Here is a 25,296-nt window from a genome sequence, read left to right on the forward strand (position 1 = left end):
GTACGTGATTTTGCAGTGGTCAAAATGCTTGTCCCACAATCAGATACTAAGAATAATCCAAGGAAAGAAGACAGCATATTCAAGATAAATGTATGTGCTACACCTATACTTAACAACAATATTTGTTAGGATACAAACCATAAAAACTGTAGGTTATAGAGTGCTTCTTTCTTCTGAAATCTGAAAACATCATTTATTCAGAACCTATTGTTAAGAGAAGCATCCAGTTAGGGTAAAGATCTTTAGCAGGGGCAATTCTTTACTAGGCTGTTCTGATGGTCAGTATGCCTACCATAAAAGTGCTTTCTAAAAGCGCAGCCCAGCAGCCAAGTGGTTGGCACCTTTATGAAAATGTATTTAAGGTAAAAAGGCAGACTAGTAGAGTAAGAAAAAAGAAGTGAGAAATACTAACATGAATACCAACATCAGAAAAGAATGAGGGCAATGAGGCACTTCAAGCACTGGAGTAGTTTGTGGAGAGGACCACTGCAGAGCAGATATCCACACTGCAACCCATGGAAGACCCCACATCACAGCACCTTGATTATTTCCTTAAGGAACTGCAGCTCCTGAAGAACCCACACTGGAACAGGTTCTCCTGAGAGGAGCTGCAGCCTGTGGAGAGACCACGTTGGAGTAGAGAAGTGTGAGGAGGAGGAAGCACCATAGGAACTGCTACAAACTCACTATAACCGCACTCCCCATGTGCTGCTAGGGGGCTGGGGCAGATGAGTAAAGAATGAAATTAACCCTGGAAAAAGGAGGGGAGAGGGGAATGTTGGAATGTGATTTTTGTTGTTGTTGTTGTTCACTTCTCACTATCCAAATCAGATGATCACCATATCCAAATATGATGGCAATAAATTACATTAATTTTCTCTGGTTTTATCTAGACCCATGAGTTTCCCGATCCTATTTTTCCCCCCCTCCTATTCAGGAGGAGAAATTAGAGAATGGCTGGCACTACTCGCAAAATAAATGAAATAAAAATACACGTTGGTTTGAAAAGAAGAAATTTTAATGTACAAATTCACACTCACCATGTTATATTTTGCATAAGAGAGCACAAATCTGCAGTGGTCTCTCTCGGTATAAACTTCTGTCATGTTTTCATAAAACCACAAAAAGTAATTCTCAAACTAGGGAGGAAACTGCAGTGGTCTGCATGATTTAGCCTATTCATAATTTTTTCTAGAAGTGTTTACAGATTAACCACAAAAATAATTCTTCTTCCCTTTTCTCAAGGAAATAAATATTTCACTTCTAAACTTAATCCTTCAGTGCTCTAACAATCTGTGCATTGTTACCAAAGCACCTTTTGTCAAAACCAGCATTTTTTTTTCCTCTTGGCATTCCAGCCAGTAGCATTTGTTGCTCCTCATGCGCCCACACAGCATATTCAGAATTCTTCTCCAGCGACACCCACAGGCACACTTCAGTGTAAGAAGAAACAGCTGAAGAGTCCATCTTCAGTTCTGCCTTGCAATGCACCCAGCCAGCCACATTACTTTCTTCCAAAGGGATCAGACCACACTTTTAACCCTATGAACCAAATACAAAAATGACCAGCAGTTCATAAGTAGTGTTGCAGAAAAAAACAAACTTGTCTTCTATTCCAGCCTTGTGGACAAAAATTGAAAGAATCTAACGTTTTCTGCACTGAGCTCTCAACCCTGCTTAAGACTGCAAAAATATTTAGAAAGTCAACTTCATCTTGACCTTAAGCTTCAGATAATGGAAAATCTATTACACCCACGTGTAAGGTGTTCCAATATTGTTGGAAAAAAAAACACTAGAACGGTACCTTGGCTGGATTTTGCTTTCAACTAGTGGGTTTCATAAATTCTTATTGGCAGCTAAATTTGAATTAAAAAGTTATACTGAGGATGATTAGTCATCAAGTACCTGCATCGTGGATAAATGAGACAGTCCAATCTTCTTTACTATTTAATAAAAAGGCAGATTTAACAGACTCCTATTTCATAATGATTTCCTGCTCTTCTTCAACATTTCACCACCTTCTTGGAAAGCAAGTCCTGCACTGACGAATTAACTGATGTGTGTAGTTAGGACATGGCATTAATCCTATTGGATTTTCCCCTGCTGCTGCTGTCAGGCTTTTCTAAAAATAGGAATAAGTTACCCTTTAACATATTCAAATACAAACTGTTTCATCAAGACAAGCATTCTGGTATCTTTAAACAAGAAATGCCAACCTTGCACAGTGAATTGCCAACTCTGTTACCTAAGAGACAACAAACTATCAGGGATGGTCTGACATACTACAGGTTTGTTCCCCCATGCTTTTCTACCAACAAGAGGTAGAAAAGCACGGGGGAATAGCAGGTATCAAAAAGCTATTATCGTTGCATTCAAAACCTCCATTTGTGTTGTGGATTTCTACCTTAACCCTCCTCCCATGAGGCTGGAAGGTACTGATAAATTCCTCATAGATTGTGGTTAAGCTGAGTTGCAAGGCAGTACTCAACAAAACAAGGGTACAATAGGGTATTTTCTACAGTGAGAGCCCACATCATTCACAGTTCCTTTACTCTGAGCTGGTTTTCTGGTGTGGAAACTGTTTAAGAAAGACTGAAGATTACTGAGTAACTAAAACTTTACTTGGCCAGTTAGATCAACTGAAAACGGGTCTAATAAATCCATAATTTGTAAGCCTGAGAAAACACTTCAATGGTAAGTTTGTTATATGTGTGTTCTTTCAATGTAATCTTCACTGTATTGTTTAAATCTATAGAAATATTTGGGTCTTACTTCAGGAAGACCTTTAAAGCAATCAATGGAGACACGTGAATCGAGCATACCTGGAGGCTGAATATCCTCTTGAACAATACCAGCTCGGTTTATTGACTGTTCTTTCTCTGGAAGACAAAACAGAAAGAACACTACTTATAAAAAGAAAATACCACACACCTTGCCTGTTCCTAATAAAACAACACTGAAAATTACTTTCATTCTGAATCCTACACAGTAAAATTCTGGTGAATTATCTGTGCATGCAACACAAATGGAGCCTTCACACGTAGCAGAGAAACTAACAGCTAGTCTGTTCTGAGAGACTGCAAACAAACTGTAAGATAGTCATCTTGAAGTAATGACTACTTTTTAAAAAAATGCTGCAATACCTGTTGTCATGCCATAACTTAAGCAATGACTGGTACTTTTAGGAGCTACCCCTCACATGCTCAACGTGAAACTCCTCAAAAGATTTATTACTTCCAGAATCAGTGATCCCCATCTTCAGGTCCTGGAAAATCTTTTGTTTCATCACAAACAGTTTTCACAGCAGCATCTATAAAATTACTGCTGGCAAACTTCATGAAACTGAGCATTAGAGGGATATTTTCCAAAGTGGGCCTGTCTCAGGGTTTTTGTTTGTTTCTTTTTTAAATCTAAACACTTCCAGAAAGAGAAACGGGTAAAACTGTATCATTTTCCCTATTTCCCTCCCTTTTTTCCCCCTCTCCAGTCAAGGGCTTTGCCACTGCAGTGCTTTGAAGCAGGAAGTCAAAGCTTGTCTGGATTATTAGCCTTTTGTCAATCCCACTGAACTTTTTAAGCCTCTAAAAAAATTGTTGTGTGCACTGTCTCAGGGGAAACTCTGAACTATGCCTACCTTAAAACTAGAATTTTTCCACATCCTATCACACTGAGAATGCACAAGCACTGCATGTGATCAGGCTGTCTAGATACATGACTAAGGCTACGAAACACTAGCAGGAGTATCACTGATCCTAGTTGCAAGGGCACAGGCACTCAGTTCTTTCCACTGAGAATAAGAATTGCTGTTCCATACTCTTTAGCATACAATCCATTTTCAAACAATAGGGTGTAAAACTCAGAGAAAACAGAACCGGTTAGGGCAAGGAATCAGACTTACTCCTAGACATGGAGAAGGACAGCCAAAGAGTATGAGATGGATGCTAAAATGAGAGGAGAGGCAGAGATCAAAATTGGAATCAATTTGAGACGTCTGTCTGAAACACACTTGGGGTGAACGGAAAGAGCTGATGGCTGGTAAGGCAAAGAAACTGACACAGCCTGTAACAGATGAGAAACACGGAAACCAGACACAGAACGGCCAATTGGAAGACTAGGATGGGGCCTGAGAGCAACTTGGAAAATGGGTAAAACAAAGAAAGAAAAATGAGAAAAAGCCAGTCTCAGTGGTAGGACAACCACCTCACAGGATGGTACAGGAGCAGACTCTCACAATTCAGCAAAACCATGGATTCTACTGTGAAAATGCCTTATTCCCATCTGGCATCAACCCAAATAGATTCTGTCAACCAGCTGCGTTAATTAATCTAAATGGAAGAGGTGGAAAGATCTCAAGGTTTCAATGCTGCCACTAAATTATGTGTTTATTATGAGGAAACAGTCTATTTTAAAACTAGTCCCAGACATGAAAATATCAGGAGCATCGAAGCTACAAGCTGAGGTACTAAAAAGCTATAAAATGATAGCACTTCTATATGAAATTAAGTCAGAAACCCCTGTGTGAACAATTTATGGTACAAATTAGCAATTTGATTGCATGCTGTTTTCCCAAATATCTTCCACTTTATTTGTTAAACCGCTAGGAATTGCCTCTGAAGATGTGTATCACGCGGAAAAGACTTGCTCCTGAGCATACTGTGCCTCACTTGTGCAGAATTCAGGTGACACACAAAAAAAAAAAAAAAAGATGGAAGAAGGAAATTATGGCATTTTATGTTTACAAAGTTGAATGGCACTCGAGAACTACAATCCATTCTTGCCTCTTGCAGGATTACTATGGGATGCAAACCCAGATGACCAACTGCAGACCCAGCTTCTCAATACACAGAGATAACGAGTATTCACCCACAGCTCAAGTTAATTGGGGGCTGTGTTAGGCTTCTAGAAGTTTTGTTGCTATACAGCTTACTAGATTGTACTCAGAAAATTAAATCCTCTGCAGCCCAAACACTAACACAGGTATTTTCCCACCAGTACCACAACCATGAAATCCCATGATCTCCTCTAAGTGTTTGGTGAATGTTTGTGCTGCTCTCATGCAACTGGTGAGCATCAAGAAAAGCACAGGGAATATCCTGAGGTGGAAGGGAAGTTACTACGGGTGCAGCCAAAGGAGAGCTTGAGCAGAATGTGATAAATAAAGTATAAAATCAGGCTCTAAATAGCAAGTGTAAGTACTTACTAACTGTACACTGCCCATTTTATGTGCTAAATGGAGAGTTTAAAAAATTCCTGACAGGGAACATTTGCTCATGTAACTCACAAGCACAGGTGAGGAAATTATCCACTGGCTCTCTCCCTTCCTCAAGGAAGGATCACACATCATAATTTTGGAGACCACACCACGTGTAAAAAGGAGTAAGGTAAGCGAAAAACAGTAGGGTTTTTAAATGGGAACACAGGGGAGAACACCTGTCCTTGGGGTCAGTGTCCGCCTTCACAGACATCGCCTCCCTAAATAATCCCCGCTGCTTTCCAGCTACATTTCACTTCACTCCCAACGCAAGGCCAAAGTCCCTCGGAGAAGATCAATGAGTTTGCCGCCCTATTTTTTGTCGTTTTTCCTAGAAACCCCCTCCAGCTGCCTCGCCGGGCAGACGGCAGGAGCCCCGCGTGGCAGCACCGTGCGACCTGTGGGGACACGGGGACATTGGGACACAGCTCCCCCCGGCTCCCTGCGGCCCCCCGGCACTCACTGTACTCATCCGGCAGCAGCAGCGGCCTGAAGTAGATGGGGTACAGGGCAGCCCCCACCACGGCCACGAAGCCGCCGAAGATGCCCAGCGTGCGGCTCAGCCCCGCCATGATGGCGGCGACCCCCTCCTCTTCCTCCTCCTCCTCCTCCTCCTCCTGCACCGAGGCTCCGCCGCTGCCGGTTCCGGGGCTGATGGCGGCCGCCCGCCGCCGTGCTCCTCGCCTCCCGGTGCGGCACGGGGGGACGGGGCACGGCGGGCTCCCCGCTGGCCGGAGGGGACGCGAGGGCGGCGGCTGCTGCTGCTGCTGCTGCTCGGGGCGAGCCGCTGCCCTGCCCGGCCGCCGGCTCCTCCTCCTCCGGGAAGCCGGATCCGCCGCAGCCCTGCCGGCCGGGCAGCGGGCAGCGCCGCCACGCCGATGGGCGCCTCCTCGTCCTCCTCCTGCAGCTGCTGCTGAGGCGCCGCGGCAGCATGGAGCCCGCCGGGCTGCCCCGCCGCGTCCCCCCGCTCCTCCTCCTCCTCCTCACGGTGAGTGGCGGAGCGCCTGCCCCGGGCGGCCGTGAAATGGTGGCGGGGCTGAGGGACCGGCCCCGGGGGGCTTTGGGGGCTCGGGGCTGTGTGTGGTGAAGCCCTTTAAACTGGACCTTTTTAGCTTGAACCGCGTTAAACTGGACCCCTGAGGGTTGGGAGAGGGGGAGCCTCTGGGGTCTGCCTCGGGGCGCATCAGCTGCTGGAAGCAAATCGGGTTGTAAAGGTGTCTGCTGAGCTGAGCTGAGCTCCTTTCTCCTCTTTGCCGCTGCGAAATGCAAACTCCTGTCCCAAGCCTTCGTGTGCGTACAGGTTGGGGGTCCATAGGAGCAGGTCGGCACCCTGTTGTGGCGGGGCTGCTCTTCAGACATCCCAAAGCAGCGCGACGTGGCGGGTGTGCGCAGGTGAGGGACTGGGGTTACCTTCAGGCGTGGTGCGACCCGGTGTGATCCCAAAGGACTGTGGAATTCCTGCAGGGGTGAGCTCTTGCCCGCTGAGATCGTACTCCAGCCAGTGAAGGCACCGTTTCTGTAGTATTTCACCACTGAAAATGCTCACTTCCCTACTAATTGTAGTGATTTTCTCCCACAGCGATTTTACTCCAGCACTGGTGTGGTGGCGTGGGCTAGATCACTCCCTCAGGTTCAGCAGGTTTAAGAAAAAGATCCAAGAAGAAAACTTGGACAGCTTTTACGATCAAGTTGCCCCACACAATGAAGCCTCTGTGCCTGTCTTACTGAGCCCTGCCTGTCTCATGATACCATTTTTAATCCACCATAGCTGGCCTGTTTACTACACTGGGAAAATTTTACTTTTAAATCTCATAATCGCACTCATTGTGTAATCCTTTCATCCTAGCTCTCTGTAGCCAGAGATTACGTGCAATTAACCCTGTGTTGTCTGAGGTAATGCTGAGGGAAGTGATGTTTAGGGTTCCTCACAGACAGACTTATTTAATAGGCGTGCTGCCAGCACATTGGAGAGCAGTGTACAGGGGTAACCAGGTGGGAACAGACTCAGCCACTGTCCAGAAAAGTTTGCTGTCCGTGGTCTGGCACAGCTGCATCGCTGTGGGATCACTCCGGGGGTCTTTGCACTGTGCTCCTTGCTGGATGGGCATCCTGGAGGATTTATTAGGTGTGGTGCAACAGCACACCCGACTGTGCTTCGTGCTTTTTTGCAGCTTCTGTCTCAATACCTGAGGCACCACAGAATACAAAGGAAAGGTTCTTTAGTAAGCCTGTGCAAGCCATTTTGCAGAGCGGGCACTGAGGGCAGCGCAGCTGAAGCTGACCTTATGCATCAGTGGTCATGCTTCGTCATGCTTAGGTGCTCCAGGAGCAGTCTGTACTACAAGGAGCTGGCTTTGAGTTGCAGTGCTTACTGCCTTGGGATATCCTCAACACGGGGGGGGGGGGGGGGAACAAAACACCAGCGTAATTTCTGCCAGAGTCAGCCTTTCGTTGGAAGCCGGATGGCCACATTTCACATCCTGCTGCGTCTTTGCTAATGAACCCTGCCAGACCCAAGCTGTCTTTGCTGGGAGCCAACTCCCATATCTCTGTGTTGGAGGAACCCCTGGGAAAACTGAGAGCTGCCTGGATGATTTTTAGCTTTAAATAAGTGTATGCAGTGGTAACACGATGATTTGTAGTGTCTACCTGGTAGATTTCAATGTTTTCTGATAACTAAATGGCATGACATTTATAATCAGGGGACCGTGCCATAAGGAAGATCATAATAAATCATACAGATTAAACTGTTTTCACATACTGTTTATTGCAAGATCAAAAAATATTTGATAGATATTGATGGCATCCATCAAGTAGAAGAGGTTTGGCATGATTTGTGTTTGCTGTTGTGTCCATTCTTTAGCGATATCTATAGCCATAAAAGGCTTATATAAGAAGCATATCATAATAGTAGCTTTGCCTGAAAGGTATTGGAGTCAAAATCAAGGTTCTCTAATCAGCTTTTTAATGTGTATTTGTGCAGGTGTTTTATTGCAGGATGTGGTAGTAACTTCCAACGGACACCAGCCCCTTTCTGCTACTCCTTTTTTATTCCTTTCAGTAGGTCCATCATAAAACACATCATCTAAACACGGGCCTGCAGATAGATTTGTTAGGGTCAAATGAATATTTCAGTGCGCTTTGCCACTAGTGACTGAAATGCTAACTTGGTTTTATAGGATTTTATAGGATGGGAGATAAGACAGAGGGAGAGGCTGTTACTCTGAAGAGACTACCTACTGTAAAAAGCCTAGATCCTGACATCATGGAGAGTTTTTCATTTTTATGGCATTTTATTTGGTCAAAATATACATTTGGGGGCTTACATGTATTTATGAATGCTCAGCATTACTGCACATTTGGCTTCCTGTGTCTCTTGTCAGACACGAGAAGATAAGGAACAGTCAGTTGTTCTTGTGGGAAGTAATTTGAGCGACAAGTTCAAAAAGACCTATAAAAGTAAATAAATCTTGTTATCTAGAGTTATCCAGTTGCTAGCAGTGATAACCACCTTTCTCACCCACAAGTTCCTTCACTCAGCTATGTCTTCCAACTTCTGCTTTGAACAAAGGGGAAAAAGAGAACATTTGGTCATACAATGAAATCTAAAATTATCTGTAGGAAGAAGGAGGCAGTACAGGTAAACGTAGTTGTAGCTTTTCCTAGTGTTTACGGCTTCACACGTTTTGCAAATGATTTTTTTTTTCAGAGTAGCTTTAAAGGAGCGTCAATGCATTTGTAAGAAGTAAAAAGCAAAATGATTTATCATAAGGGATTTTTACTGATCCCCAGCTTGGAGCATGGGCAAGGTCTTGTCCTCCAGGTTCACAGCACATGCTTCTAATAACTAGAAATGTACATGCCACATGGTTGAATCTTTTAAATATTTTGAGAATTGCAGTAAAAAAGCCATCAGTCCGAGGTAGATATCCAAGATACATTTCAATTCAATCTATTTAAGCTTAGCAAAGTTAAAAGTCTCTAAAAAAAGAGCCTCTTATTTTGAGTAATCCGAACTACCCACTTGCCTGGCAGTCCAAAGTAGCGATTGGGAATGTTTTAGACAGATCAGGGAATCTGGCAGCAGTGCAGTGACAGTGGCTGGCCCTCCGAGAGAGTAATCCTTGGTATCCTGGCAGCACATCAATCCAGTCACTGACTGCTGAGCAGAAAGAAAAAAAGCAGATTGAAGCTTTGGAAACGAGAACTTCAGCTGGGAGGATAATCCTGGTGGGTGTCCAAGAACTCACAAAGTATATAATGGGCATAGCTAGAGAGAGCAAAAACTGTCTGCTGGTCTCGCTGCCCAGATTTGTAAACCCATTTTGTGGATAGGAATGTTTCTGATAGATGTTCTTAAATGCTTTAAGAACATGGATTCATTCTCAGGAAACCACGGAGAGCTGCTCTAGTTGTTATTCCTGCTCTTTGGATACCCGCACGGGAGGTAACACAACTAGTTAACTTTATAGAAAGAGGGGAATACCAGGCTGCAGCAGTGCCAGCCAGCAGCGATAGGATGAATAAATGCCAGCACACTTCTGTATATATTCTTTAGTCTTGATCATGGGAACTTGTGTAAATAGCATGACGTGAAAGTAAGTATCTTAGTAGACCGGATTGCACTTGCAGAAGGATACACCCTATAAGTACATTTTGTTGGGAAGCATATGTGGCTTTGAGAAGTCAACCTAGGTGAGTTATTACTGTTAAAACCTTGATGGTATCTCCTTAGTAATTCATACCTACATGCTGTGTGAAGGAATCCTGGTATTTTGGAGTCCGAGTACTCTGTATAAACCTCCTGCTTCTTCAGTGTCCTATTATTGTTGACAGTGTATTGATAATCTTGTACACGTAGGTTCTCTGGTTAACAGGGTGGTTTCACTGTTTGTTTTTCCTTCCAGAATTTTATGCCATCCTTTGGAAAGGAGACGTTACGGACAACAGCTGTTACTCCACAGTTTGAACGAAACGTGGATTATGCGGACTTCATTCATTTAAACATTTTGGAAAAGAAAGTTCTTAACAATTCTGAGGTTTTAGTTCAGTATTTATGTTCTAAGCCTTGCATCGTCAGCTTGGAAGCGGTAGCTTCTTCAGAGTTCAGGACTGGTGTACCAGTATACAGAAGGAGGTGGAAGGATGAGAAGAACCTTTACATTAGTCAAACTCGACAAGTGCATTTGAAGTTCCCAAGCATCATGGTTTACAGGGATGATTTTATCATCAGAAACGCAATAATGGTGCACAGTGTGATATTATATGCATGGATTAGTCACAAACCAGTTAGCAGCTATGATGTTGAGCAGAATGAAAGCTACCAGGAGGCAGTAGCCAAAAATTACACTTTCTTAGAAGCAGTTCCGCCTTTTGAACGCCCATACAAAGACCACAAAGTCTGTCTTCAGTGGGGTGCTGACTATCTGTGGATGCTCCAGGCAAACAAGATACCCCAGTGCCCTCACGAAAGCGGTATGTGTAATGTCACTTTTTTTTTTTTTTTTTAAATCTCTTCTGAGGGGACTAACAGGACCCAGATAACATCTTTGTAAGCTGTTAACATTTATTACAGGTATGCACTCTTTATGTGGACAGATTTACTTGGCCCACATTGACTATGTAAGCTTAGTAACTACAGGGTTGGAGCTTCAAATGACCAAAGTCATCTTGTCTCTCATAGTCAGCTTGTTTAACCACAGCCAGCCTGGAGATCTCTTGCAGCACTGCCTTTTATTTTCTAAATATATTCACAAAATACTTATTTAAAACGCACTGAGGTCAGTGGACACCATTCCTTCAAAGAGAGTTGTTCAGTCCCATATTGCATTATTTCAGCGTCAGTCCTGCAGTTCTTACATACGTAATACTCACATGGGTCATCTCATGTTTTCTGCTTAAGATGAGTGCCATATGCTTGGAAACAGATTTTTTTAAGACTTTGCAGTGAAATAAACATTACAGTATTTTTTTCCTTTTTTTTTTTTTTTTTTTTTGCCGAAGCCATCATGAACTGTTTTTTATTAAAATTAATAGTTTTAAAATTTAAAATATGTTTTTAATAAATTTATTCTTCAGCAATGCTATTTTTTCTACATTTATGCTAGTGTTAAAAAACTAAATATGTTGTATTTGACCATTTTGGTTGAATTCTGATTTCTATTCAGGTATAGATTCACACAAATCACAAGGAAAAATAACCATCTGCTAAAGAAGAATTGTATCATTTACAATTTGCTAACATAACAAAATACTAACCTTTAGGAGTTACAAAAAAAATTTATATCAGGTACATCCTGCTGGCTAGCTAGCAAGAGAAGTACTTTATTTGGGGCTATGTTTGTAGTTTTAGTATTTATGGATCTAAATACAAAGTCTTTATTTTGTCCTGCCTATTTTATAAATTCTGAAACCCACAACTCTGCTTTCTGAATTTTCTTGGAGTTTTCTTGATTATTTTTTTCCTGTCCACTTGTCTCTAGCTTTACAATTTTAAATTTTTGTTGTTATTTTGTTAACCAGAAAGGTTACTCACTTCTAAAGGGTTCTATCCTAGAAAATCTTGTAAAAGTATTTGTATCGTTTGGTTTTGCCACGTTGGCATGTAAATACACTGAAAAGAACAGGGAAGCAAGGGAGTTGGTGCCTTCAGGGGCTTTCTAAAATACTTGTTAGAGACCAAGCATGTGAACTCTGACAACAGCGTGAAACCTTTTACGGTTTATCTAATTGCTTTATAGGTAAGAACACTTAGAATAACAAGAAAAAGGAGGAAATAACATTTCATTCATTTTTTAAAGAAGCTTGTAACAAATTGCTTGATTTTTAGGAAACCTCTTGATATGCCTTGAATAAGCTTTGAACATCTTTTCCCAGTTTCTTATCGGGGCAGCATTATCAGTTAGATTTATTGTAGGATTACGTATATCAGTTAAGAACAGTAAAATGTGGAGACCTGAAAATGGAGAGCAAGCCCAAGAGCTGTGGAGTAATCTCACATAGACATAACCAAAGATAGAATGAGATTTAGATGAGTGACATAAATTTTCTCCTTGCTAACTTTCGCTTAAGCTAACTTGTGCTTCAAAGTTAAGTATTTAGATGTAAATACCTGTCTTCCCTGCTTCTAACAGCTGCCGGGAATAGACTCTGTTTCACTTTTCTGTGGATTAGTCATTTCAAGACTGTAATGCATTTAAGAACGGTGAATTAACTTGTGCTTAAAGACTTCTTGAAGGTCTGTGTTAATTTTTAATCTGTTGTATAACTCAAATATTTGACTATACAAGTGCGAGCTAAATAATTGCTCAGTTATCAATGGTTGTTTTCTGGCAGATTAAGAAAGACTGTATTTTGCAGATGGCGTTCAGATTCTCAACTTCATATATGCTTCCAGTGGGGAGAAGACGGGGATTGTGAAGAGATTTGAACAATTTGAAAACAGAGAACTTGAAACAGTCAGGCAACATCATATCGACTATCCGATGTAAGTATAGGCAAGTAACTGGAGTGGGCCACAATTGGTCATCGAAGGCTGTAGGATGTACTGAAATTCTTGGGCTGTATTCACAAAGTAAAGGAATGATGCCTGCTATTTTGAGAAAAAGCTCAAAAGGAAACTAGTTAGTGATTCCTTCTGTTCTTTTATTTTTGGAGGGAATTAACCTGAACCTTAGAGACATACTTACACAGCCCTGTGCTGAGACGTACTGTAAGAGATACCAGTGGTAGGTGAAACTGAGCTGGTTATGTACAGTAAGGGGAGGGTAGGTTAGCTGATACTGCTGTCATGATCAGACAGCTGCCTCATGACTACCTAGCCTGAGGTTTTCTGCATTACAAAAAGATGTGCATTTCAAACACCATTTGCAGGCTAATTGCAGTGGTTTCTTGCAAGGGCAGGCAGTGAAAACAGCTTTTTTCCATATAAATTCACACTAGTTATTTTGCAGAAGACAAGCCCTTAGTGATTAGAGTCCCCTGCCTTGATGAATCATCCAGTTTGAGCTTAACACTGTTTATTTCCACCATCCCTGCCTAAACTGTCCTAGTCGGATGGGGTAAAACCACTTAGCTCTGCACACCATGCAGTTACAGAGAAATCGCACTGGTAGGATCATCCTTCTCTGCTCTTCTTCCTCTTCCCCAAACTGTCACAACTCTTCAGTCATATTTTGCAACTTCAGGCAAAAAAGTGTTTGCGCTGGCATGCACGTGCACGCGTGTACATCCATAATCTCCCTTCCACCAGATGCTGTTACCCCAGCAACTGGGGTAACATTTCCCATATCACAGAAATGGGAAATGGTTGCAGGAACTTGAATTTGCCTGCAGCTTTGTGTTAGGCCTGTAATCAGGGAGTGCTGAAGACTTGTCGACAAGTCCAGGTTCCACGCAATTATTAGCCATCATCCTGTAAGTCTGAAGTCATTAGGACAGAGCAATTTTTAGCTCCTGGCCTCTTTAGGATGGGTGACAGCCTGGTTTACATAGCCTGCTGCCCTTTGCTCAACAGTGCAGCTGCACTCTGCTTCTGGTACTGAAGCTCTGGTTGAGAAAACAGCGTGAATTCATGCAGCTTCTTAGTGGCTCCATACAGTTCCAAATATTTATTGACTGGAGATTATCTCTCCAGTGTTAACAGAAAGCATTGCCTGTGTGCTGTGGTTGTGTGACAGCCTTGGGTAGCTCTGTTAAGAAGTGGAAGAGATTTTTCCTTCAGCTGCTTGTATGTGAGTGGTGGTTCCCCCTGCTCCAAGAGGCAAACAGGAGCAGATGGATCAAACTGAAGTTACTCATTCGATTTCAGTCAAGGATTTAGTTAATTAAAGCAGCTTTCCAGAATAGATTTGCCTTTATTGTTTAACAGGGTTGTTGAGCTTCAGTGTGAAGAAAGAGGACTGGAGGTAGGCAACAGTCCTTTGAGGCAGCTGCCAGTGCACAGCCTGCAGCAGGGACAGGCTGGGACCGTGGGGGACTGCTCGTCCTGCGTGGCACTGCGGCAATGGCGGAGGTGAAATGAGTCAGCATTGCCCCCACCTGCATCCCAGGAAATCTGGCCAGATAGGTTATGTACTCAGACTGGCAGTCCAGGAGTAAATGGAGGGTCCAGCATTTAAGTTTGCTGTATTGCCAGAGATGAAAGAGGGAAAGAGCAATGTTCAAGCCCAGGCGGTATTGCTGGGAGTACAGCATCTGCCTGTAGAGCACATAATGAGATATTTATGGGCAGGCATGGCTGGCAAACCCTTCTACCTCACCCGTGTGCCAGCTGTGGAGGATATTATGTTACTAGCTATTTAAGGTGTAGTCTATGTTAGGGTCAATTTTATCTGTGTTTTGTTTTGTTTTGTTTTAACATGAGAGCAGCTGTTACACTTTCAGACCTACCTTGGTTAAGGTAGAAGGTACTGTGTGCCTAGAAACTTTGCTCAAGGGATGCAAGGCAAGCTGACCCAACAAATATTTGCATTGTGTCTCAATTACAATACCTCCTTCCAGAAGTCATTGAGAACTTTGTCAGAAAGCATTGTAATGCTTTGCTGGGCTGTACATTGAAGCTATTATTGCCAAAGGTACTCTGCATTGAGCTGACTTTGCTGTTACGGAAATAAGTGGCCAAGTTCCTGTCAGTAGCACAGAGGCAGTTTTAGTCTGGCACAGACTCCTTAAAATCAGATCCAGTGGTACAAATTCTGCTTTTAGTGCCTTAGCAAATCTGCTTTGTAATGCCATCAGAGCCAGTGAAACCATTCCAGCTCTGTTCAGAAATTGCTCAGTAGATAACATTGTTGGGTCTTCCTTTTTTTATTTATTTTATTTTGCACTGCTCCATAGTTTGATCATGCTCCACCTTTATTTGTCCTTTGATTCAGCTCTGTGACAAGTATTCATGCCTATTTGTACTACCCAGACGTTCACTTCATTTTCACCTGCTCCTCCCAAGCATATTTTCACAGCTGTTGGTTAGTATAGCTTAGTAGACAGAGCTTAGTTTTTACTGGCTTCTACAATCGAGATCACAAGAATGAGCATTTGGGGATTTTGTACTGTAGTCTGCAAGCAGGAGGGTGGCTCCAAGTTGTCTCAGCTGCTTTTTCAGTTCCCTATTGATGTGGGATCTGGCAGTAGCTCTGATTCACCGTTCTGGAATTGATTCAGATAACACTCCCTTAACTCTCCTCTCATGTCAGTACCACAGAAGTGCTCGGTTATAAGGAGATCATAGATGCAACAATCTTACGTAGAGTTGCTCTGAGGGTTTTTAGTGCACAGGATGGGTTCTATTCTGAAGATTACATGTGTGAATACAGTTGGCTAAACTGAAGTGAAATGCATATTTTTCAAATTACGCAGGGAGATTTCTCATCAGGAGTGGATTTTTTTGTTTATTTTTGCTCATGCAGGTTCACCGTTTCAATCTGGCTGTATTTACTGCATCACTGTGAAAAGGACTTGTGTGGTATCCTGTATTTTATTGATCCAAAAGAAATGTATGGTACTCCTGCTGTATTTCTAAGTGAGGAAGGTAAGGGATTTTATTAATGGCCTTCAGAAGGGGTCTAATAAAACCTTTATAGATTTGTGCCTAGGAACAACAGTTATAAATATATTATAAGACCTATTTTGTGAAACTGATCTCATGAAATACTCTTTGACTATAATGTCTGAAGAGTCGTGTTTGAAAACTGAAGTGTTGAAATTGAAGTGTTATTGTAATATTGCTCCCAATTCTTATATGCCTACTACATGAGATTTCTTAAAAATTTTGAATAGCCTCAGAAGTTCAAATAATTCAAGTTCATGCATGTGTTGTGATGTTCAAGAGCATAGTCTATTTCCCCAATCCGAAAATAAAGGTTGAGGTAACACTTAGTCTAGCAATACTTTCAGTCAAAGAACATTCCTGCCAGAAGAAGGCTCTTCAGTCTCTGAAACCGAACAAAATTCAGCAGATGGGGACTGGCTGGCAAGCTCAGAGGGGAAAAAGATTGCAGAGTTCTAGAAGTACACACCTGGCTTTCTCATAAGATGTATTTTTTCCCTTCTTTGCAAGTTTCACTGCTAATCTCTTCCTCTCTACTATTTTTGCAGTTTCTATTTTCTGTATCTTGTTACCAATCTAGATAATTAACCATTAGAACAGTTGGCATAACACCGTGGTGTGTTCTCCATTATCCATTGTATTTCCCTTATAAACTAGATGTGTTTCTTAGAAGAACAAACAAAAACAACAGCTCCCCTGGGAGTGACTAACTTGGTCTGAGACTTGCTTGGAGAGGTTCTGGGACCTGCTTTTTTCAGTGTTAGACTAGGATATCAGAATAGCCTGTTCTGTTTTTACAGGTTCAGGCTGTGAGCCCAGCTTCTGCAGGTCCAACTAATAGGGCTTAGTGTCTTGCTGTACTTTGTCATCATGCTTTCGCGTGCTAACATATGAGCACTGAGTAAGATGCTCATGTGCCCTGTTACCCTGCTTGCTGTGATCACGTCTAGTTTTTTGAGATCAACAAATAGGTTTAATGTCTTTATCCCTTCGATAAGCTGGTTTTGATTCAACAGTTTCACGTGACAGCCTGTGAATTAGCAACCGAGATGCATAACTGAGATATAGAACACATTTCCCTGTGATTCTGTTAGAGTTGATGTGCTGCATGGTGAGTCCCCAGATGTCTGTTAATGACAGATGTCTGCTGGTGGACAGAATCACTGTGAATAATACATGAGAAAATCCATTATTAATATTTCTATGGTGTTTATTGTCTTTTTCCTCCTTTGTTGCGTTGTCAGGTTGCGTGCATATACAGATGCACCTCATTAGAGGAGATGACCTTGCAGTGAAAACTAGCTTCAGCCTGCCTCTGAAGCAGTGGTTTCGACTGGATCTCTCTTTTAAGGGTGGACAGGTACGTGTGCTACTGAATTACCAGATCAAGACTGAGATTTGTCTAATTTGTTTATGCCTCTGACAGATCCCTTAACAAACCTCTCAGGTAAGTCTGGGAGGAATATTGTAATCTGCACATGCTCACATAGCAAAAGAATGAAAAATCTTACCCTAGAAATTGGCCACAGATGTACAGACTATCTGACTTCAGGAAATCATCTTAGATGCTTAAGATAAGTGCCTAGAATTACTGTGTATTCAGTGGGTATCCTGGTGCAAGGTTGCTGTCTGGCAACTTTATTGACTGTATGGGGAACCAGAACTCCTGGGTTAGATACTTTATCTAGATAAGTTACATGGTGTGAATAGCCCCCAGGGCCTTTGGACTCGGAGACTTATGCATTTTTATTATTCTGATATGAAAATTTAAGTGTCTGGCTTCTTTGTACAGTAGCATGCCTCTTGTCTAGACGTTATTGTCAGCATAGCTAAAAGAAAGCATGTGTAGTTTCCAAATTTTGTATATTTAACAGAGCAGCATAGGATTGACTGCCATTAAAAAACACAAAAAATATTGCAGTATCCCTCTGTAGTAGATAAAATACATAATTTACATTTTGACAAATCACAATTGTTTTTCATAAGAACCTTCCAAAAGCAGCTCTGAAAACCATTCAGTCTCCACTCCCAAGTCCTTGTCTGTACTTCCCGCTATTAAGATATTAGGGTGTGAAAATAATCAAAAACCTTATCAGTCTGTTTTTCTCAGCTTCTTTCTCCTTGAAAATGGTTGAATAGATTAAATTCTCAATTGTAAAAATAATTACTAATAAATTGCCAGAAAAGCTGAGGCAGATTTAAGTTATGAGGTAAGTGACTGATAAAGCTGAAACAATGCTGTGCAGGGAGAGCTATGTCCAGTCTAAACTACTGCTATTCCTTTTGTACCCCACCTTTTTAAGTATGTAAATGGTGAGGTGACTGATGGGCTTGCAAGAAAATGAGGTAGAGATGTGTATTAACATGCTTTTAAATATATTGTTAAGAGGAGAAGTGAAGGAAGGGGTTTGTGTGCTCCGAACTGTCTTCTGCTTGTTTAATTTGTAGTTACTAATTTAAACTCATGGGAAGTGGAAGAGCGTATGAATTTTGGAGGCACAAATGCAGAAGTTACTGTCAATATTGATAAAAGGTTATATTAGTCTTGCCTTGTTGGGAACTTGAGGATTGCCTGTACAATTAGATTAAGGAAAAGCATTCTTGCATGAGGGAGCAGAGTGAGTATATTCAGGCATGAGATAAAACCTGTGGTTAATTAATTTCCGCTTCTGGACAAAATAAGAGAGCTGCAAAGAGTTTAATGAGCACTCTTGTGGCAGGCAGAGGAAGTAGAACCAAACTTAAAAACATTTCAGTACTTAGAGCCAGTCTTGGGACAGATAAAACCGTGGTTCAGTTACATCTTATTGACAGGTATTCCTGTAGCAATTTTTTAAGTGCTACGATCCTGCAAACGTGCACAAGAATCTCCTTATTCAATTACTTATTTCACTTCCATTGATGAGATATGCTTAGACCAATGTGATCTTATAAATAAATAAATATAAAAATATATATAAAAATAAAAATTAGGGAATGCTGGGAGATTGAAGCATTGAGAAATTAGGTGGGATTTTAAGAGCATTGAAAGATGTGGATGAATCCATAAGGATAGCTAGGCACTTGATAAAATTTTGCAAGGTTGTTTTGTGAGTCCTTAGACAACTTATTTTAAAATAGCAATGTCTACGAAAACCTCATCTTGTCATCCTTTTTTCAGTCATCCTAGAAATTCTGGCACTGAAAGTCTCCTGTGGGAGTTGAACCCAGACTTTTTTTTAAATCATGGCCTGTTATGTTAACTTTTTGACCATTCTTTACCTGTAGGCTACAGCTACTTGAGATGATCAGATTTCTCTTCATTACATAAAAGGCAAACAAACTTTAACAGTTTGGAAGAGTAAAAGCTTCAGCAAAGTATAAATGTCTTATAACTGAACACAGGAATGAAATAGCTGTCATGGGCAACATCTCTGCTATTTTTGTTTCTCATGATCGGCCAGCACAGACAACTGTCCATGTTTCCACTACGCTTCCCTGACATAAATCAGCTACGTGACACCATCCTCTGTAGCACAGAGGAGATCCAACATGCTGCAGCTGTAATCTTGTGAACTACGAGTTAAAGTGGCTTAATATTGTGTAATATTTAGTCTACTACAACTAATACTTTGTGTTCTTTTAGATAGAAGTAAGCAGTGTTGGGAAGAATTTGAGAAGACAACATCATCAGTCTTTTATGTAAGCAACATTTTCTGTTTTGCTGAGAGTGTGTGTGTGTACGTTCAGGTATGGAAAATGGTAGGATGACAACACAAGTCTGTAACTGAGATTCCAGATTTTGAAAATTTGTGTTTTTTACTGTCTGTACTCTCAAAATTAGCATGTGTTACTGTGCTGACACTGAGAATGATCTGATCTGTATAATTTGGTTAATGCCATGAACTCGTGCTGCATGGTCTGGTCCTGGAGTCTGATCCCAGAATCACAGAGCCTCCCACTAAAAACTGATTGGGAAGATCAGTGGTATTGGGATCAGCTTTCAAATAAAGTCTTGGCCTTAGTGAAGTCAAAGGAAGTTTTGCTATTGCATGAAGCAGCTAGGATTTCACCAGTGTATCCGCTTTGCTTAGGCAGATAGCAGGATTTTTAGTATGGAAACTGCATAAAAATCAATTGCATTGAAGGCTTCGTAGTTGAACTTCCTCTGTTGTGGTTTACAAACCAGAGACTGTAAATTCAAAGACAGTAACTCTTGGAGACAAATAACTTAAATTTTGATAGGCCAGTTTTAGAGAAGTGCAGGGGAGGGATGGAATTGAAATCTTTGAGGTTATTTAATGACGCATAAAACTCCAGAAGAGTCCTACAGATCAGCAAAATAAAACATTCTGCTGCTTTACGGTTTTTATAGACAAGTTGTTTGTTAAATCTATTCCAGAAATCCTCACAGTAAATAACAGCGTGGATTTTTAGAGTAAATTTCTTTAGATGGAAAAAGAAAAAGATACTGGCAATAAATTTATGGCTGTTGGTTACTGAAATTCTAAGTTTATTTTTTTCTTTCTTTCTTTCTTTCATAATACCTCTTGATAGCCAGCTTATTTCTCTTTCATGTTTTCAAGTTTCAGGGAAGACTTCTACTATGATGACACTGCTGGATATTTTGTTGTTGGAGGCAGTGGATACGTCAATGGTATCGAAGCATTCTTTGGACCCGTGAAATACTATCGGCTCAATGTCTTGGACACAGAACAGGTAAACAGCAGCATTACCTGGGAATGTTTAAATATTAGCAGCCAGCCAGCAGTACTTTACAAAGGGAAATTTATTTGGGATCGTAAGAGCATTCTAGGCACACAAACACAGGACTTTTTTTTTTTTTTTTTTTTGAACTGAAGCTCTTACTAAATGATTAACTTGCTATGACGCATAAGAGAACTTGGAAATATATAACCAATATACAACAATCTGTTCGTGTTCTAGTCTAGGAATGTTAGTTACCTCTTCAAATATTAAAAGATAAGACTTTTAGAACCAAGTATATAAAGCAATGTCACCAAATCTGTATTTAAATAAAGACTTACTTGAAGTATTGCTCAGTTTTCCAGAGTTTTCAGCGATACAATATTGAACGCATTTGATTAATTTATGATTTTGTTAAAGCTGGTGGTAAGCACACAGTCTTCATCGATTTTATTATTTTTTTTTTTAAAGTTCATCTGTTGGGTTATGCTGACTGTTTGAAGCCGTAGTCTTTTGTGACCAGCATCAGGTTTCTTGGCACATTAACATGATGTGCCAGATAAGCTGATAGTAGTAAACAATCTTTCCTTTTGTTATTATTTCCTAGAACACTTCTAAGGTATAGGCAACAAACAACAGATGCTGTAGATGACATTTATTCATCATTTGCCTTTTTCTAGATTTCTAACCGTCTTTATGACAAAGAAACAGTGGAACAAATTGAACATTACTATGAGAGATGTATGGACATTCAAGAAGTAGTTTATGAGTACAAACATATTGTAAGGCAAGGCCAGCTAGCACAAAGAAATTGTAAGTATCCATGAGAAATTAATTTAAAGATGTCATCTTTGGAAACCTGTTTTCTTTCCTTTTACCACATTGTGGCTAACGATCATCAAAAGTAAATTTAAATTTGGTCATACGAATAAAAAGAAAAGGGCAATTTTAAGAGTTTAGCCTTGTTACTGGTAGCTAAAACTGGTTTTGTTCCTGCAGAAGCTTTTGTGCAGTAGAGTCCAAACTTAAATCATGTTTGTCATTTTTCTTCTTGAATAAGACAGGTACACAAAGGGACAAAGAAACGTTTCCAAGTTTAAATGGAAGCTGTTCAATTACCTGTCTTTGGTTTCATTACCAAATTACTCTAAAGTCATCTTGGTATTTTAAGCCCTTTCCCCAAAATGTGTGCGTTTTTGTGACAGTGTCTCTTCCACAGTCAGCTAATATAAAGCAATTGACAGGCTTATACCAAAGCACTTTAATCAAAGAAGAGTATCATAGTCTAAATGTGTGCTGAACAGGAACTTGTGTTTCCAATTAGAATTTGATTGCGTGCATTGTGGCAATATTGTGGAAGAGAATAGAATAAATCTTATGTATTTTTAAGCAGCTTATGCTAGCTGTATCAGTTTTCAATACTGCTTTGTGCTATAGAAGTGTCCATCTTGCCCATGAATTTTTAATGTACCCTTGAAGCATCTTTGTTCTACTGGAGGCTTGTTTACAGAACAGCCAAGTCAGCTTTCATGTCTTACTTAAATATGTTGTTTTCTCAAGGTTACTCTGAAAACTATTACTTAGAGCAGCTTCGCAAATACGGAGAAAAGTCCAGATGTGATGCCTTCATGTGGGGAAAAGAACTCAGGGAAAAGTACCACACCTTGTTCAAAATGTTGCAAGAGATGGATTTCAGTGCTCCAGATGGTAATCATATGTTATTGCTCTGAAATAACTCCACAATATATGTCATTTAAGTCGGTATGCTTTGACTTCAGTTCATGTTTCATGGATTTTTGTTTTCGCATCGTCTAACTTTGTAAAGGTTTCTGTATTGTACTGCAAAGGATGGCTTATTATGTAGATGGAAGTAGAGAGATGTTTTCAGTGGTTAGTTACTTTGATATGGGATTTTTATTCACCTTTCCTATTCAACAATACCTAGGAATTCTTGTTGTCTGTATTGAAAATACCTTTCAGCATGAGAAACAGCAGAATCTGACTCTGTTGTATTAAATCAAAGAAGGGAAATCCATTCCTGATTTTAACTCCTGATTTTAACTTTGTCCTATGTTGTGTTTTTGTGTTAGAAGATGAAAGTGATGCAGTTCTAGAAGTTGGCCAGAGGATATTTGAGAAGGTTGCAAAAGATTTATCCAGTGCTGATGGCCTAAGCAAGATGGGCTCCTCTGTCCCTTTGTTGGTGGATTCCAGTTGCTGTGGATACCATAAGGCTTCCTATTTCCTTGCAGTTATATTTGAAACAGGGCTTGGCGTGCCTGTGGATCGTACAAAGGTAGTATATTTAATACTTTTCATTATGTCTGTGCAATTGATTACCTTTAAGGGCAAGTTAAAACTGGGATAGATTTAGGATCAGTAGAAATTAAAAAAAAAAAAAAAAAAAAAAAAAAAAAAAAGTGAGATGGCCTCCAGATCCCTTTTCAGGCTGCACCTGAAATCATTCTCTAATACAGTTACTCCTAAATAACCCAATGGAAGTGAAGTCTTAATGAAGTCCTTATAGCAGGGAAATGAATGATTTAATAAGACCTGAAAGTGGTGGTAAGGTGAATGGCATAGAACGTGCTTCTTTTCCCAGTTGCTGAGGACATAGGATGAGGGAGTAACACTCAAGTCATCCTTTGTAGATGGGTATGAAAAAAATCTATCTTCAGGCAAATCTCCTGAAGTGAAAAGGTTGCATAGCAGAGTCAGAAAAGAAGTCCCATGGTACTCTGTACAAAAATGTGGCACTGAGTATATGATCAAATTATTAAAGGTAACCACAGTAGAAAGGTTTAGATAGTTAATGTTTCTGTGGTGGAGACCTGGTAACTGCAATCCAAAGTCTTAGTAGTTAAATCTTTGGTTTTAAGAATTTACATTCAGTAGTTAAAAAAAAAAAAAAAAAAAAAAAAGTGGCAGCTTCTGAAACCATCTAGGTTACTTGTAGGTGTCTAAAATTGGGTAGAGTAGGGAAATACCTTAATATTTTGGGGGAAAAAAAATGACTGTGCTTCAGCTGAGCAACCGCACTGTGAACTCCATACTTCTTGGGCAGGTTACAAGTAACTGAAATGTTTCTGGAGTCCATTGCAAGGTCAAATGAAAAGTGTATCTGTCACTGGAAGAGGGCTGTACTGAAAATGCCAAAAGATATTTAACGATGATATAATAGTGTAAGGTAAAATGCTTGTAAAGAATAACAGATCTGCCTAATGTAGTTACTGGACACTAATCAAAAGAAATCCTGAGAGACCAAGTTGACTTGTGTTTCACAAACCCAAGAAACCTGAGACAGGAACCGTTTTTTAATACCCTAATTATAAAGTGTACCTATTACTAATTATGGAGGCTAACAAGTTGCTTTATTGGATCTGCTTCATATAGCGTAGGAAATAATTTAATACCCAGTGCAGATGGGGCACTGCTGTTTTTATTGCAGCGCAGGAGAAAAATTGTAGTGCTGTTGAAAATAACGTTGGCAAATGTGCAGTACCTAGACCACTTCTAGCACCAAATAATGTGTAGCTCGAGGGAGCTTTGTGCTAAAATCTTGTAAGCTGCAAGTCCCAACCTCCTCGTTCTGTCAGATCCTTAGGGTAAAGTTTTTACATGCTGTTTGTTAGCCTTCATCGGTTTTCACTGAATTCAGTGCTAAAACTCTAGTTGATGTCAGTAACAATAGAAATAAGTCACTGACGAGTATAAAAAGTATCAGCATATAATTAACGCTATATTAAAGTGGCATTAAAAATCACCACACACTTAGCAGTTGCAGTGTAAAGGCGATATTTTAAAAGGAATTAGAGAATCTAACTTCTCTTTCAAAGCTTTCTTTGCATATAAGGGAAATTTCAGCTACTTTGGAATCATGCTTGATTCTGTTACTGTGTTTACATTATATAGCTAGTATATCAGCTACCATTATGAACTCTCTGTTCCCTGTAAATCGCAAAGATGCTAAATGTATGAGATATGCAGTGAATTCATGCGTGGTTTTTTTGTTGATTTTTGCCAGGGACTGCTGTATAGTTTGGTTGGTGCTCAGGGGAACGAAAGACTTGCTGTGATGAATCTTGGCTATAAACATTACCAAGGCATTAATAACTATCCAATTGATTTGGAGCTGTCGTATGCTTATTACAGTAATATTGCAATAAAGACATCCTTGGATCAGCACACTATAAAAGGGGAACAGGTAAAAGAATTCTAAGTGTATCTGGATTTATTTTCATTGCAAATTACTTTTCATATGTTAATATTAATTATGTGAACAGAATATTTTAGTCTTCATTTACAATTATTAACACATCTGATTGTTATAAAATCCCCCAAATTACATGTATCATTACTTCATTTCATAGGAAGGGGGAAAACACATCAAAATTAATCGAAAATCCCCAGAATTGTCCACATGTATATCTTTCAGTAAAGTGTAAGTCTTGCTCCTGGGCATTAATACCTCACTCAGATCTTTAATCATTAATATTACTGGCCATCATTATTAAACATCTGGTCTGCTGTTTCAGCAGCCAACCATCAGGAAGTTCAAGCGAAATATGAATTATCCTCTCAGTACTTCTACCTTTTCTATAATCAAATGTAAAAGATTTGGCTGTTAAATACCTATGGGAAGAGATAAAGTTATGGCAAAATGACCTCAGAACTAGGTGCTGAGCAGCAGATAGCACAGCTTTATCTGTAAAGACTATTCAAGGTAGGCCAGTACTAGAATTCTGAAAGAATGATTACTGGTTATTATATAAACAATAGACTTTGCTGAAGAACAAGCAGAGAATCACCTAGG

General features: G+C 40.4%; 2 protein-coding genes across 4 annotated transcripts in view; one reads left to right on the plus strand and one right to left on the minus strand.

Moving 5' to 3' along the window:
* Positions 1–996: 996 nt before the first annotated feature.
* Positions 997–6,040, minus strand: SMIM20 (small integral membrane protein 20). The gene is made up of 3 exons (XM_032186015.1): positions 5,715–6,040; positions 2,823–2,879; positions 997–1,542 (listed from the first exon to the last, which is right to left on the minus strand). Exons 1-3 carry the CDS (start codon positions 5,821–5,823, stop codon positions 1,505–1,507), a joined length of 204 nt encoding a protein of 67 aa, XP_032041906.1. The 5' UTR covers positions 5,824–6,040; the 3' UTR covers positions 997–1,504.
* A 62-nt stretch (positions 6,041–6,102) lies between these two features.
* SEL1L3 (SEL1L family member 3) overlaps positions 6,103–25,296 on the plus strand; it is a 37,426-nt gene continuing 18,232 nt past the window's right edge. Inside the window, exons 1-11 of one of the 3 annotated variants that reach the window (XM_032186012.1) lie at positions 6,103–6,239; positions 10,159–10,726; positions 12,611–12,737; positions 15,658–15,779; positions 17,042–17,157; positions 19,423–19,478; positions 20,363–20,495; positions 21,164–21,296; positions 22,044–22,190; positions 22,574–22,779; positions 24,508–24,687. In XM_032186012.1, coding sequence (XP_032041903.1) covers positions 6,183–6,239; positions 10,159–10,726; positions 12,611–12,737; positions 15,658–15,779; positions 17,042–17,157; positions 19,423–19,478; positions 20,363–20,495; positions 21,164–21,296; positions 22,044–22,190; positions 22,574–22,779; positions 24,508–24,687 — 1,845 coding nt within the window. In that variant the 5' untranslated portion in view covers positions 6,103–6,182. Of the gene's footprint in view, positions 6,240–9,577; positions 9,699–10,158; positions 10,727–12,610; positions 12,738–15,657; positions 15,780–17,041; positions 17,158–19,422; positions 19,479–20,362; positions 20,496–21,163; positions 21,297–22,043; positions 22,191–22,573; positions 22,780–24,507; positions 24,688–25,296 lie in introns of those variants that run through there. The other 2 variants (XM_032186013.1, XM_032186014.1) reach the window with 2 other exon arrangements.

The sequence above is a fragment of the Aythya fuligula genome, chromosome 4 (assembly GCF_009819795.1).
Source record: "Aythya fuligula isolate bAytFul2 chromosome 4, bAytFul2.pri, whole genome shotgun sequence".
NCBI classification, from domain to species: domain Eukaryota; kingdom Metazoa; phylum Chordata; class Aves; order Anseriformes; family Anatidae; genus Aythya; species Aythya fuligula.

Excerpts from the sequence above, each read along its gene's own strand:
- SMIM20 (XM_032186015.1), bottom strand. The coding sequence starts at position 5,823 with ATGGCGGGGCTGAGCCGCACGCTGGGCATCTTCGGCGGCTTCGTGGCC. Across the intron at positions 2,880-5,714 it reads GCTGCTGCCGGATGAGTACA|AGAAAGAACAGTCAATAAAC; the intron begins GTGAGTGCCGGG and ends TTTGTCTTCCAG. Across the intron at positions 1,543-2,822 it reads AGAGGATATTCAGCCTCCAG|GGTTAAAAGTGTGGTCTGAT; the intron begins GTATGCTCGATT and ends TTTGGTTCATAG.